Source organism: Ambystoma mexicanum, chromosome 2q (assembly GCF_040938575.1).
Source record: "Ambystoma mexicanum isolate Mex_15411 chromosome 2q, UKY_AmexF1_1, whole genome shotgun sequence".
NCBI classification, from domain to species: Eukaryota; Metazoa; Chordata; class Amphibia; order Caudata; family Ambystomatidae; genus Ambystoma; species Ambystoma mexicanum.
The window spans coordinates 1,450,688,317-1,450,704,792 of NC_090924.1; the positions used below are offsets into that span (position 1 = coordinate 1,450,688,317).

The 16,476-nt window shown below is 45.3% G+C and overlaps 1 protein-coding gene across 1 annotated transcript in view; it reads right to left on the minus strand.

Annotated features, from left to right (window-relative positions):
* Nucleotides 1-15,706, minus strand: part of LOC138568879 (vomeronasal type-2 receptor 26-like) — a 95,876-nt gene extending 80,170 nt beyond the window's left edge. Inside the window, exons 1-2 of the mRNA XM_069646661.1 lie at nt 15,641-15,706; nt 13,364-13,588 (exon numbers count right to left, since the gene is read on the minus strand). Of these exons, the coding sequence (XP_069502762.1) occupies nt 13,364-13,588; nt 15,641-15,706 (291 nt within the window). The remainder of the gene's footprint in view (nt 1-13,363; nt 13,589-15,640) is intronic.
* Between the last annotated feature and the right edge of the window lie 770 nt (nt 15,707-16,476).

Below are 16,476 nucleotides of genomic sequence, written 5' to 3' on the forward strand. Positions count from 1 at the left end.
ATTTAGATCTATCTGTCCCAACAGTGCCTTCCCCGTTCAAAAATCAAAGTAGAATGATGAATAGTTGAGCATACTCTTCTGCAGAAATCCTTGTTTTCTCTCCAGAAACTAACTGACTTTAAGCTCAAGAACAAATAGTAGACAAATATAAGCGAGTAAAATGAAGAATGTTACCTTTGTGTCTTATATTTGGAAAACATGTGAAATGTTTGATGGAAAACAACAAACTATGCAAAACATGAATTAGTTATGTGGTTAGGCCGTGAACCCTAGGTTATGTATTACATAAAGAGGGGCTGGACGATGTGTCCAAGACTGTGAACATTTTGTACAAATATGGATGTTTTTGGAATGTTCAGAACTCTCTCATCTCGGTATCAGGTAATATTATCCCAATATATATGGTCGCCGTATATAATATCGCCGGGAAAAGGTTGTGGCTATATTATATGGGTGACCATATATATAGAGACAGGGGCAGCAAAGAAAAAATGTAATTTTTTTTTAAAAAAATAAGGGTTTGGGTGTTGCGGGGGTGTCCCCCGCATGTTCCATGCAATAATGTCCCCACCAAAAGCGGCCATTTTTCAGCGATATTTTTGCATGGCGATATTTTTGAGGGGACATTATTACATGGAGCCCTCATCTCACGGTGTCTGCTTGCACACACTCTGGGGGTGTTGAGAACTGGTGTATTTCTTTTATGCAATGGTAAGATTTGAAATGCTTTAATCTTTCAGGGGTACATCAGATAGTGACACAGAGCAAGGAATCTGAGAAGAGACGATGAAAGACACAAGCATCTGTGCAGGTGGAGATTGGGAGACATCTGATAGTGACACCATGCAAGGAATCAGTGGAGGACCCAATGGAGACACAGGTGATAGTAACGGAGCAAGGGTTATGAGGAGGGAAGGATGGAGGGCACAGCTGATAATAACACAGAGCATTGGTCTAAGGAGCAAGCAAACAGTGAGGTAATCAGTTGATGGTAACACACAGCAAAACATATGTGTGGAAAATATGGAGGACTCAGGTGATAACATAGAGTGAGGGATCTGCAGAGACGATTGAGAACACAGATGACAAAAACATACAGTGAAGGTACTGAGGATGAGAAGATGGAGGACAAATGTGATGAGACCAAAGAGTGTGTGGTCTGAGGAGGAAGTGATGGAGGACACAGATGCAAATAATGCAGAGAGACGGGTATGAGAAGACGATCGGGGACCCAAGTGATAATAACAAAGAGCTAGTGGTATGGGGCAGGGGATTGAGGATGAAGCTTATAATACCACAGAATGTGGGGTCTTATAAGGTGAAGATGGAGGAAAAGGTTTAAGATAACAGGCATAGAAATCTGAACAGGGGGAGGACCCGTTTGATAACACAGTGGTGATTGTCCGATGAGGTGACAAGAAACAGGTGATAACACAGCGAGGGGTTTGAAGTGTGAGACACAGGTCATGATACAGTGAGTGGAAGACACAGGATATAATAACTGTCACACCAAGGACATGGACCAACAGACAAGGGAAAGTTGGGTTTTATTTTCCCTACTGTTCATTTCTCTTTTTAATGGTGTCCTGCAGTTGACTAAAAAAAGAAAACCCTGAAATTAAAACATCTCCCACTGAAAATCCCTCGGCAAAGGCTGTTAGGTCTTGTCACTTCCTTCCACCCTGCGCCCACTCCCAGGATGCGTGGATATAGCAGAGACTCTTAAACCCCTCCTTACTGAAGAATGAACAGTGCCCAAAGATGATGACCTTCCTGAAATGGTCAGAATTTCTACCCTGTTAGAATCCAACAAACGATGACCCAAGAAAAAAAGAGTGATTCTCCACAACAAACAAGTGTAAACAAATTCCAGACCAATACCCTTCACGCACACTCATAATCTTGATGCCAACTGTCTCTTCTATCCTTGCATATAATTTGTTCTGCTTAAGTGGGGTACAGCCACCTCATGTAGATGAGTCGGCAATGGGTCTCTTATAGTGAGCAGGGGGACCACTGGAGTTTCCTTCATATTCCACAGTGGCACCAAACAAGTTTTCCCCTCTAGGTTTATCTCATCAGTCTCCCGAGGGTGCTCCCAGCCTTAGTGTCCTGGCATACCCTCACCTCAATGCCTCTCTACAACTGCACTTCTCCTGATAGTCCTCCACACTAGACCACATGCATGTTCCTCCTCCCACTGTGGGTGCAACACCTTCAGATTGGGGTTCCTTCCTTTGGCTATACATGGCCTCTTAAACCTGACTACTCCTGCTAGCCACCACCTTTCTAGAATCATGTTCCTTCTCCTGGTGATCCACTCCAACCTCCTACAAAGGACCAACCTCCTCCTGCCATCCTGCTGTCACACCCACCTGATATTCTCCAACCCCCTGCATATGACCAACCTCCTCCTGCCATTCTGCTATCCCACCCATCTGATATTCTCCAACCTCCTGCATTTGACCAATGTCTTCCTGCTGTTCTACTATCACACCCATCTGATATTCTCCAGCCTCCTGCATATGACCAATCTCCTCTTGCCATTGTACTATCACACTCATCTGATATTTTCCAACCTCCTCCATATGACCAACCTCCTTCGGCCACTCTACTATCACACCCATCTGTTATTCTCCAACCTCCTCTATATGATCAACCTCCTCCTGCCATTCTACTATCACACACATCTGATATTCTCCAACCTCCTCCATACGACTAACCTCCTCCTGCCGTTCTACTATCACACCCATCTGATATTCTCAACCACCTTCAAACACCAACCTCAATCCTCTTCCAGATGTGCCTACCTCCTCCTGATATTCAACTCCAACCACCTCTACAGATTCCTGAACCTCCTTCTCTATCCATCTTTGGGGTGAAGGTGCCCAATGAAAGTCTGTACCCTCTCCCAAGATAGCAGGAGCTGGTGATGTGAGAGGTGAGAAGCAGTTTGTAGCGAGAAGAGGGGTGTAGTAAGATGTGTGGAGAGGCGTGCAGTAAGAGGAGAGATGAGCAATTGTAGTGAAAGGTAAGGAGAGGAGAAATGAGGAGAAAGGAGGAGAGAGAGAGAGAGAGAGAGAGAGAGAGAAAAAGAAAGAGAGAGAGAGAGAGATAGAGAGAGAGGTAGAGAGAGAGAGAGATAGAGAGAGAGAGAGAGAGAGAGAGAGAGAGAAGACCTGGGCAATAGAGGAGAAAAGAATGGAAAGACCGGAGTATGGGAGAAGGAATGAGAAAGAGATGGATTGAGCGGAGGGGGAGAGTGTAAGGAGCATGGTGTCTGAGTCCGGCACAACCTCATGTGTCATCTGGTATGAAATTAGCGTACCCTTAGGAAGTGCCTTAGGGAGAAAGCTAAGGCTTAGCCTATAGGCCTCCATCCATAGACAGCCAGCCTGTAGATAGTGGGGGCTCACCCATCACTAGTGACTGTTATACTGGGCTAGGGTGGAGGGAGCCCACAGGACGATGAGGGAGAGAGGGATGGACATTAATCGTACCCCTTTTAAAGACCTAATAAACCCCTTGAGACTTTGTGTCTATTTGAGTCCCTCTGTGACAATATGTTAAGAAGCTCCTTTCACTCGTGTACTGCAGCGCCTCTCGTTTACCTCAATTTGAAGAATGCTTAGTATCAAAGCTTAATGGCCAATGGCTGACTTATGCTGGGGTTGATGCCTGCAGAGAAAGATGCCTTTGTAGAACTCAAACTTCAAGGCACCTGGTAACGAGCAGAGTTAACCCTTTTGGTCTTCTGAGCACTTTCAAAAATGGCCCTTTTGAAGTATGGCTTGATAATCCCACAACTGTCAGTCCTGGGCTCCCGGACTCCAGAGACCCTTTTAAAAAGTTGAGTTTATATTATTTTAATTTTAATTAAGACAACAATGATTTTCTTATAATTAGTGAGTCCAGGCTTTGAAACGTCTCCATAGAGAGAAACCAAATAGGGGAGTTTAAGGTCATGAGTTTGTAATGTCCTTCAAAGCGCCTAGAGGTCTCATGTGCAACATGGGTCTGGCAGACTCTGCTTCCATAGAAGTGGGAAATAGAGCTGTATCCTTCTCAAACCTCCAAGAGAGCTACAACTAGCAACCAGAGAACTTCCCCGCATCAATAGCATCTTTCCAGCTCTCAAGAAACACATTTTTACTATTTTGCATGGGAGCTTTTACCCCCAGCTTCCCTCCCTCGTGCCCTTCTTCACATCTGTGGAGGGTGGACCTCCTATGTGATGAAGTTTGGGGAGGGAAAGTGGGTGAGGTCATGAGAATGGCCTGTTGTCATTTTGGCATCCATCTAATGCGGCCTGCTTCAAGTATCACAACATTTTTCTATAAATACAGGCATTTTCCTTTTTACTTTTACAGATGGCTGAGGGAACTGCCTGAAGAGCCAATGCCATGGTGCCCCCTTTCAGATCTATTACATGTGTACATTGTGGGTCACAGGGTGACACAAGCAACTAGCCCAGAGGGCCCCGTATCTTGTATCACTCTTCACAGTTTACATTGGACTGGTCTGGAAGGAGGCCCCGTTGCTGATGTAAGCAATGTACCCTCTGGTCAATGTTCGAGTCAACTAGATTCCTGCAAAACAGATCCCAGTGAAGTGACACTTGCAAAACATTCTATGAAATCTTACAGAACTCTTTCCACTCTTAATGACATAGGGGGTCATTCTGAGTCCGGCGGTAGGGGATACCGGGCACCGGTAAGGAGAACGGTGCCGGTAATCCCCTACCGCCCGATTCCGAGGTCCCCTAATGGGACCTGTAAGGGACGTGTGGTCAGACCAGCTGAGCTGGCTCACAGGAATTGAAAAATTTGCAATATTAAGTTGGATACGACTGCAATGATTAAAAGTAGTGCCATGCACTATGCCTTAACTCAGACATAGATTTAACTTTAGGGTATGCCCTACCACCTTCCCGGCTAATACGGTCATCATAGTTATCTTAAATACATATGTATTCTGGCTAGAAATGACAGGACAGTGACCTGAATTGCCATGCCTCTTCTTCGATATCTTTGTGAGGGTAGGTAACACCCTTTCTTCAGAGACAGTTGCACAACTTCAGATTCAGGCCTACCTGGAAACTAATACCTTACTAGGACTCCGCCAATCAGAATTCAGGCCAAAACACAGGACCGAAATTGCATTAATTAACCTAAAAACCAGATGGATTTGCAGAAGGACAAAGGGGAATCAGCCATCCTACTCCTCTTAGATCTGTCCGCTGCCTTTGACCTGGTGGATCACAATGTCCTATGCAACCGTCTGTCATCAGCTGCACACTTTTCTAAGGAGGCAACTGCCTGGATCCGTTCCTTCGTTGACAACAGGTTCATGAGAGGCTTCTCCTCCACAGACTCAGCAGACCCAGTACCTGTGACTTGTGGAGTACCACAGGGCTCGTGTGTATCTCCTACCATGTACAACATCTTCATGAAGCCTCTGTTTGAAGACCTTGACAATCTGGGTGTCTCCTACAATAGTTATGCAGATGAACCCAGATTCTCATTCCAATCACAGGTGACTACAATACAGATGTGGCTAAGATTAACAAAATTGACCGCGTCATGAAACTTGGATGGCTACACACGGGCTCTGTCTCAATGATGACGAACAAAGCTCTTGATCATCGGTCCATCAACTAAACTTAATAAACTAAGTAAGCAATATACGTTTTTCAATATTGAAGGCTTAAACATCAATGTCTCTAAAGAGGTAAAGACCCTGGGCTTCTACCTAGACTCGGCACTGAACGTGAACAAACAAGTTAATGCCACAGCATCTGCTACTAGCTACACATGCAAACCTATTAAAGCATGTAAACCATTTCTATCCACTGACAGTTACATAACTCGTCTCGGCTGGCTCCCTTTCCTCTCACAATTCCTCTGCCTTGTCTACAAATCTCTCCATGACCTCGCCCTCCTTATCTTTCCTCCATCCTCTCATTCTACTCACCCTCCCGCTCTCTCCGCTCAGCTGACCTATACCTGCTCACTGTACCCCCAGCCCCTTGTGCCTCCTCACACTTCCGCTTCTTTCAACTCTTGGCCCCCCTCCACTGGAACTCCCTACCTCTCCCTATCCACTCCACACCCACCTACCCATCTTTCTGCTCCTCCCTGAAAGCCCTTCTTCTCCACTCTCCCCCCTGACTCTCCTTCCCTGCCTCTTCTACCCAAAATCCCTCCCCCCTTCTACCTCCTCCCTTCCCCTCCTCCCAATGCCCTTATATTGGATGCTGTAATGACCCGTGCGTGTCAAGACCATCTGGGAACACCCCCCCTCTCCCTTTGAGTAAATTGTTCTATGTACTGTACGACTGGTTTGTTTCAAGTTTGTAAATATGCTTCTTTCTTTTGTATTGTTGTTGTTATACTGTAAAGCGCTTTGGTGTAAAGCGCTATATAAACTCAATAAACATAAACATAACACTTGCCAGAGCTCTTATCTTGTCTAAGCTTGACTATTGTAATGCACTGTACCTAGGGTCCAGTAAACAGAACATCATCAAATTGCAAACCATACAAAACAATGCCCTCAGTATCCCCAGAATGTAGCACATCTCCAACGTTGGGCATGCCACCAAATGGCTCGCCATCAAAGACAGAATCAAAATCAGAACCCCCAACCTGACAATCAAATGCCTTGCCAACCAAGCTCCGGAATACTTAGTCGATAAACTCACCATGCAAGCTTCTGAATGTCCCATCAGATCTCTCAACGCTAACTGCCTTAATGTACCCAACTATAAACTTTAGAAAGTAGGGGTAAGTGGTTTCCCAGTCATGGCAGCGAAACTTTGGAACTCCATGCCTGCTGCCTTAAGATCTGATCCCACACTCCACATTTTCAGAAAATAATCCAAAACATGGCTTTTCTCACAGGACTGCCTAATAAAAGGGCCTGTCTAGTCTGGTGTGCCATCATCTCTGACTGGCACCTATGTATATTACCTGGTATTCTCTTTTCAACTGTATTTTATCCCCTAATGCCTGGTGTGTCCTCACTGTATATATCTGCTAGCTATGTAAATGCTAAGTCAAAATTTGCAAATGTAATGTATTTTATATCTAACTGGTACATATGTATGCTACCTTGTATTCCTGTCAACTGTACATGGACCCCATCCTACTTGAGTTTCCTTATTGCATATACTTATTATTCATGTAAATTGTTAAATAACCTTGTAAAATGCAATGCGACCAGATACCGTTGGGTTAGGTGCGCTATAAAAGTAAAATAAACAGACAAACAAACAGCAGGCAGTTGCCCAAGGCCCAGTCATCAAAGGATTATACACCTTCAAGGGAGTAGCCTCACACCAGGGTGTTGCATTCCCAAAGGCCTTTGATCCTAGTGAGAAGGGAGGAGCGGGGTTAGAGTAGTTAGGTGGGCTCTATACGGTGCAGGATGACTTCCACTTTATTGTTTTGCTCTGCCTCTCTCTCATTCTTGTCCCCCCCACTTCCTCTAAAGCAAAGCACTTTGTGTGTGATGTCAGAATAACAAAGTCTACTTCTGTCAAGAACAGGGATTGGGCCACGAAGGCAGGCTAGTTTTCATCCACTTACCTGTGGAACTTTACCTTTAAAAGAAGGGGTCTTCCACCGCTTCTTTGATTCACTCTTGAACATAAATCTGAGAAATAATTCATTTGACCTCTGTTGAGAGAGTTGATTGTTCCAAAGTCAAATGCCAGTGAGGTAAAGACTGAGTGTCCAAGGCAAAGGCAAGCTCATTGGGAATGACCTGCTGCTGGGACACGGCCTGCCTCTCTGCCAGCCACAACAGTACCCATGACCTCACTGTGTTGTAGGACACCTGCAATTGTGGTCCATACTCCGTAGTGCTTGGGAGAACAAGAACACGGAACAAAACAAATCCTTAAGCCCCTGATTTAGGACTCAATGCAACCAGAGGATAAAGCTAGCCAGGAATCCTGGTTCTCCAGTCAAACTACTTTGAACTTTGATTTGAGCACGATTTGATTCCTTCGAATCTACAAGATCCTAGAGAGCTGCATTTGGCTCTCTACTACCTTGAACTGCTTTGCCACATGTTTGAATATGTTTGCCACTACAACATACCAGCTGAGTATTTTGTGTCCTCGGTTTGAACGGAACATCTTTGTTGCAACAGCAGCCTTCAAACTGCTGTTGAACCACCTGCCCATTCATTGCCAATCCTCATCGACAGTTATCCAGGTACTTAGGGACTCTTTCGAACAGAGATCTTTGAACTACGCCTTGAATTTCTCTGACCTATCTGTGCAACCAGTCACCAACATCCTTGCCATCACCTGGACGGTTGAACCGACACTGGTGGCCATCACAGTACGCACCTAATCAAGCACGGTATTGGACCGCAACCTACTTCTGCCTCGTCCTGGCTCGATACCTGCTCACCGCTATGAACTACACACTGCTGCACTCAATCTCTTCAGCCTGACATGTTTGCACAGATAGAACCACCTCAATGCTGCTTCATACCGAGCTGAGTCCATCATCTTCCCAGCTCGAATCAACTGCTTATTGCTGGCTTTTTGACTTAAAATCCCAGGACGTCACTCACCGACTCCCCCTGGCTATTGCCAAATGAATTGACTCGCTCATCTTCAGACTTTAATGCAAACTGCTGGAGTGTCACTCATCAGTCCAAACCAGCAGGTATACCTGTATTGAACCAGTTCTCGAACTCCTGAGCTCCAGTATTTGACCCAGCTTGATGCCCGCTCTATGATTGGATCAAATATGATGCACAGTCCTCAAACCTGGTCCAACTTGCTCGCACAACGGCTCGAAAAATGTAAGCTAAGACGGTACTATTGACTCTATCAGAGACTGATGAGGTCACTAAATCCATTCTTATATTTTAAAGAAACATATTCTTTTTAAAGAGGCTTGTGGTTTACAAAGTCCTGCATTGTGTGATCTTTGCTTATTCTCTGTTCTTTCCTCAGGGGTAGGTTTTGTGTAGTGTTTCTCTATTTAGGTATTTTTGCAGTTGGTGTTTTATTAAGGTATATTTATTTTTATATAGAACCTTGATTGGACATTCTCTTTATTTAGACTCATATACCTGGCTGTTTGGGTCACTTCTGAATCACATTCACCCCCCTCTCGAGGGTATAGCCTGCCCTCAGCCCATGTTACCACACGAGGCGAAGGAGGTATATCTCTTAACTGTGCCTGTTTTACCTTTATGTCTGTGTTGGCTCTTGGTTTGTAGCAGTATGAGGGTGAGTGGGCATTTTATCCTCTACCCATCATTATGCATCTGCACAGCAGAATCCACTTTGTCACACACATGATGTTTGCAACAGATGCATTATTGAGCTAGCTTAGTTGACTGGTGGTCTGAAGGAATTGGTTGAGCGCTGCAGTGGGCACTTCACAAATTCATACATGTCAACCCTCCCGATTTAAGTGGGAGACTCATGATTTTTCAGTGAAATATATTGCTATTTTTCACATTCTCTCACCAAGAATAATTCTAGCTGCAATGTATTCCTATGGAAAGATTGATGTTTTAACATTTCTCTGATGAAACCGCCCTCCCAGGTTCTTCGGATATGTTGGCACGTATGCATATTTGAAAACATTTCCTTAACACTGGGTGAACCGTGCAGAAGAGGAAGCTGCCTCTTAGCATAGAGAGCAATGGGTGCATGGAGCCAGAAAAGTAAACAACTGTTTAGGAGAAGTGGCAAGAAATGACAACCCTCCACTGAGCCCACGAGACTTGCAAACAGCACAGCACTGACTCACTAGGCTATCTAGAAAGAGAAACAACTTCCAGGCAGCTATGCATGTCCCTGACTCCAGAGGTGCCAGGCAACATGCTCTGCTTCATAGAAGAGAAAGCAGTCTCTTACTTTAACCTAGACAATAATCAATTCTAAAAGTAACAAATGGACAGAAATGATTGTTAGGGAGAATTCTCTGTAAAGGCTAATTTCCCAAACCTAGTGAGTCCCCCAGCAGCTTTGGTGGATTTGTGGGGTTTAATTTTTTCTCCTGCTAAGAGTGAGGCTCTTTTTCTCCCACTCTTAGGCATGATTTGAGAATGTCCTTTGACTTTCCAATGTGTTTTATGGGCTATGGGGTCTTTTACTCCATAGGGCTTCATGTGATTTTGGTATGTGTGTTACACAGCATCCTCAGTGCAGTAACACAGGGGTGTCATAGTGACCCCCAAACATAGACTCTATACCCTGGGACTGACTACTGTCTCCCAGGGCATGTAAAGTCACCATTAGCTTTACTAGTCTCAAATTGTGAACAGAACCAGTACAAACCATCATATTGTGGAAGTACTGGTAGGGGTAATTAGATTGCCCCTGGGTCTGTTTTCCAAAGCGGCACTGTCCAGTCACCCCTTGTCGAGTTTCTGGCTGGTGGCAGTGGATACCAGGCGAAATAGTCCACTGGAATATTTCCTATGGGAATTTCCCATTCATTTTAAACACACCACTTTTTTGGTGCAATGTTAAAGATACCGCCGGGTTATTTATTTAATATTTGTTCCCCGGTTGGGTCTTTTTGCCAGCACTCGGTTTTAAAATGGCGTTTGTGTTTGCCTACCCAAGTCGAGCCCTTTGTTCCACTTTTGGCAGGCTTCTGCACAGAAGCCTCCAAAAGTGGTGCCACTCTGTCTGGTCCACAGGATGTGTGGGAGGGGGGAATAGGCACCCTGGACTGAGTTGCCTCGGCAACTCAAGTCGCACTCTTGTGTGATTAGCCCGTGGTGAGCCGCCCGGCTCACCACTTAGCATGTTTGAGTGACAGCTAGGACTGATGAATTGGGGTTTTCTGCATAAAAGCAGGGCTTTGGGGACTGGAACTTCAGAAGTCGCCACAGGACCTAAAGAATCCGAAGAGGGAGAAGCTGAGCCGGCCTGCAATGACGACACCACCAGTGGAGCCCTGCTGAACCGACTCACCACTTCCCAACGACAGAGAAGATCTTCTTCCAAAAGAGTCTTCTTCCTTTGAGCTGGTGGGGTTAACCATTTTGCCCTTTTTTTTTGCCTTCCTGGATCGTCTCATGGTCGAATCGCCCGTGCCAAGCACCCTGGTGGCTGGATAGCCACGCTTCACCACTACCGCAAATAAAAGGGTAGTACCTTTTAACGGGGAACCTCTGCGCTGGTTTCTTCCCTGGCAGTGCAGCGACCTCCAGCTTTCCTCCACGTCGAGATATTCTCTTCCCCTGGATGAAGCACTGACTTGCACCCGCTGCCAGGAACAACTGCCCCCGCTGGAGCTTTCTCACCATTTCAGGTACTGTGTCCTGCCTGGTCTCCCTTGCAAAAGACCGTCCAAGGTGCCTTGTAAGTCCTTGACTCTCTATCCTGGGGTGACCTCGGACCTCTTAACTAACTTTCCTGAACTGATCTTACTCCTTTTTGAACAATCTGCAAAGACTTTTAAAGTGTACTTCAACTGTGTGTTCTTGGGCATATTCCACCCTGCTCTCTCCAAGAGTGGGCCTGGCCTATGAACTTTTTGCTCTACAGTAGACCCTGTCTTTCTTGACTTGCTGTGGTTCTTTAAAAGTGTTGGTATTGTGTGTTTTCCTATTTCTGCCTTTTCTCTCCCTTTTTAAATAATTATTAGAGTGCCATCTTGGTTAAGCGCTCACCTCTGTGTTGATAAAAAGTGGTGTTCTTTTCCTAAGACTTATCGAATAATTAATCAGGGAGGTGTATATATTTCTAGTGACTGTGTTTTGTACTTGCTTGACATATTAGTGCCAGTGTATTTTTACAAGTGTGTTTTTAAATAAATAATTATATACTTTTATACCAAAGTTCTGGTCAGTGTTTGCTTCTGCTACTGTATTTTTGTACCTAATGTGTATACTCTATATACTGCCTAACTCTTCTTGAGAGAAGTCTGACTGCTCAGCAACAGCTACCAGGTAAATCTGGGTGGTGCAGACTGCTACCAATTGGGTTTACTGCTAACACCTGTAGTCTTAAACTTTTTGCAGTGGTCCCTAAGGGATCTGCACAGGTTTCTGCCTAACAATGATCACACTCTTGGGCCCAGGACAGGAGCCTTGCAAACACCACAGCACTGGCCCACTAGGCTACACTCTAGATAGACTCTAAAGGGGGCAGCTTACAGATTCTGGCACACCTCAGGACGTGACTGATGAACTAGCTTCCTAGGGGGCTCAACACATGTTAGGGGCGTGCAGCTCTGTGCTTGTTAACACAATGCCGGGGACATCCTTGTGCACACAGTGAAATGCATCCCTACTGCCGAATCCTTTGCAGCCTTTGCTACATTGCTGTAGCAGCACCCAGAGGTATAAATGGCTCCCAATTGCCCAGGGCAACTTCCAGGTTACAGTTCACAGAAGGCCTGAACTAGGCTACCTTGGTCAGGAGGATGCATAGTGTGCCGCACATCACTATGCTGTGCCCATCCTGGGAGTAGGGTCCAAGAAACAGAAAAGGGACTGAAGTACAGGGCACAGCAGCCCAACAGGTTGAAAACGGGGTTGTATATACAGTGAACAGATAAACAGGCAATAGGCAGGAGGAAACATCCACTAGAGGCCAGCTGGCTGCTGCAAAGGGGCACATCCATCAGTCAGCTAAGCACTTCATTGGCCGGCGCCTTGCATAAAAACCCATCATTGCTTGATATGGTGGACGCAGGCACAAATGAACAAACAGAAGTTTGTAGTTTCATGCTGAGTATTACCAGTTGCCATGGCAACCCAATATTCTGCTTCCAAACCCCCCTTGTTCACTGTCTCTTTTCTCTTACCAATGTTTTGGCTCATGTGGGGCAAGCACCACCATAGGTGCCAAAGCCAAACATGATGATATAAATCTGGGCTAAAAAACTGCCTGAAAATAAAGCTGATGCTAGAGAACCTGGGTTCAAATGAAAGGGTTAATAATTCCCATAGTGTCCTGGAGAGAACCTAGATAACAAATAAAAGGGTTGCCGTTTCCCAGATTGTACTTGTAGAGGAAACCTGATGACAGCAGAGATCCTGGGTTAAAATAAGAGTTGACTGGATATTGAAGCTGATGACTGAGACCCTCCTTCTAAATGTATGAGTTGCCCGGAGAGTGTAGCTCATTACTGAAATCCTGAAATCCAGAATAGTGCAGCTGGTGACAGAAATCCTGGATTAATATACATGTGTTGATTGTTCCCAGATTGTACCCGAATAGTGAAGCTGATGCACTCCTTTTTTTCTTGAAAACAAACACTTACATTCCCAGTCATTGATTATTGCATTGATCCACTCTGTGGCTATTGGAAACCGTCTTTTTTTTAATCTGTCTATTACAGACCGCATTTGGTCTGGAAGGTCTTACCTGTGTAAAGTCGGGGTGCCAATGAATGTTGCGGTCACTGAAGTTAAACTGCATTTGCCCTGCAGAGTTGATCATGAAGTTTCCCACATTGGTAAATGTAGAGTTTGAAAAAGAGAAGTAAAGCCAGTTCACAATGTCAAGACGTGCGGGCGGGTCCCCCTGAGCATTGAAGGCCATGTCCCCACTGGTGGTTTTAAAATGGACGTTGCTCATGTAATGGTGTAACTGCCAAGAAGAAAAGAGACATAGAATTAGGTTGAATATGATAAAGAATGCAAGGTAATCATCATGCATACATCAGTGACAGCCATGGCGATAGTCCTGACTACTTATCTCTAAACTTCATTACACTGAGACCTGCTCTTTATTGTCACAATCATAATTCATGTCCTCCATATCCTTTCTTTAGCATTACCCTGAGTATGAGGTAATTAGAGGGAATTAGTTTCCTCCCCAATGGAGGAAGGTTGCATCTCCTTGGTCTGGGGCATCTCCCCACTGGAAGAAGGCCTCCTATCACTAGGTCTATGGCATCCCCCCTACTGGAGAAAGGCCCTGTCTCACTTGGTCTGGGGCATCCCCCCACTGGAGGCAGGCCCCTTATCACTTGGTCTAGGGCATCCACCCACTAGAGGAAGGTCCCCTGTCACTTGGTTTGGGGCATCCCTGACTGGAGGAAGGTCCCCTGTCACTTGGTCTGGGGCATCTCCCCACTGGAGGAAGGTCTCTGTCACTTGGTCTGGGGCATCTCCCCACTGGAGGAAGGTCGCCTATCATTTGGTCTGGGGCATCCCCCCACTGGAGGCAGGCCCCCATCACTTGTCCTAGGGCAACCGCCCACTGGAGAAAGGTCTCCTGTCACTTGGTCTGCGGCATCTCCCCACTGGAAGAAGGTCTCCTGTCACTTGGTCGTGAGCATCTCCCCACTGGAGGAAGACCCCTGTCACTTTGTCTAGAACATCTCCCCACTGGAGGAAGGTCCCCTGCCACTTGGTCCAGGGTGTCTACCCACTATAGGAAAGTCCCCTTTCACTTAGTCTGGGGCATCGCCCCACTGGAGGTAGGTCCCCTGTCACTGTTTTTATTTGTTTTATTTATTTATTTGTTTTTGGTACAATGCACCTTTACAAATGTTTGTTACATAATTTAAAACACCAGTATAAACATATATTTCATAGATCCAAAAAATGACTCACCAAAGAAAGAATCTGCCCACTCCTAGAAGCTTCAGCACTAGCATCACCTACGTCAAATAACCCAGAAGAATTGATTGAACTCTACAATCCAACCATTAAAGAAGTTATTAATACAATTGCTCCATTAGAGAACAAAAAAGCCAAAAATCTCTTCCACGCCAATTCTTGGTTCAACCAAGAGCTACGCGACTTGAAAACTCTCAAAAGACATGCTCTAAAGAAATGGCAATCTTGCCCTTCCGTTTCCTCACGTGACTCGTACCTAGCTATCTCTAAAAAATACAAAAGCGCTATAGCCAATGCTAAAGATGCGGCATACAACTCAAGAATTGACAATGCCCAATCACATTCGAAAGAGCTGTTCGCTATCTTCAATGAACTAGTCATTCCTCCTACATCCAAACACCAAACGCTCAAAGACTAGAACTGGTGCAATGCCATCCAGAAGGCCCTGCTAGACAAAGTTGAGCTACTCCAAAGAAATCAAAACCAACTATGACAACCTACCCAAGCCCCCCAACATAAACCAAACCATGCCATACTCCAAGACTGTCACCGAGCCTGACAGTATCCCAATACCGCCATTTACCTTTAGAAGGGTAACTACCCCGGAAGTTCTACTCATTATTAAACAAACAAAACCTTCACTAAAGGTGACGTATGTCCTGCAAATATAATCAAAGACAGAGCTGAATCCCTAGCACCTTTCATCGCAGCATTTATTAACGCATCATTTGCCACAGGCTTGGTACCATCCTCTCTCAAGGAAGCATGGGTTTGGTCACTACTCCAGACTCACCCAACAGCTACAAGCCTATAACAACTGTACCTTTCTTGCTGAAAATTTTATTTTGGATAAGGCTGCTTATCTACAGATACAAGCCTATCTAGAACTACACAACATCCTTGGAAAAAGACAGTCCGGTTTTCGCCCAAGGCATGGCACAGAGTCTGCACTGTTCGATCTAAAAAATCAACTCCTATGAAATATGGACAAAGGCAAATGCGCAAAACTCCTGCTCCTCGACCTGTCGGCCGCGTTCGACTTGGTCAACCATAAAATCCTAGAGACACACCTCACCAACACAGCACATTTCTCCAGTGAGGCCACCACATGGATCTCATCCTTTTTGGAGGGAAGAGCCATGAGGGTATTCTCAAATCAAGCCTCAGCCACCCCTTCCCCTATTCACTGCAGAGTACCACAAGGATCCTGCACCTCCCCTACACTATACAACCTATTCACTCTTTCCCTCTTTAACGACTTAGAACAATCCAGCATAACCTTCACCATCTATGCTGACGACACACAAATTCTTCTTCCGTTATCTGGGGATTATGAGCAAGACCTCAAAACCCTACAAAGCACATATGCTATCATCCAGGCCTGGATGGCAGCTAATGGCCTCTGTCTTAATGGAGACAAGACAGAGATCTTTATAGTGGGCCCTAAAGAAACTCTCAACAAACTGGACAGTAAATACAGTAACTTTAAAATTGAAAGCTCTGTTATCACAGTCTCCATAGCTGTAAAAACTATGGGAATCTACTTAGACTCAACCTTGTCCATGGATAGATATGTCAGCTATATTTCCTCTTCAGCCGTATTGATAACCAAAATAATCAATGCTGTAAAACCTCACCTGTCCACCGAAAACTGTCTCCACATTGCCAGGGCCACCATAGGTGCTAAACTGGACTATTGTAATGTCCTCCTCCTAGGCACCTCTGCTAGAAACATAGAAAAACTGCAAACAACCCAAAACAATACACTGAGATCTGCTCTCAACATACCCAGGAGGGAGCACATCTCCCTAGCTAGACAGAAAGCCCACTGGCTCCCTGTCAAAGAGCGCATCCAGTTCAAGACCATCACTATCACACATAGATGCATTTCCCAGTCAGTCCCCAGCTATC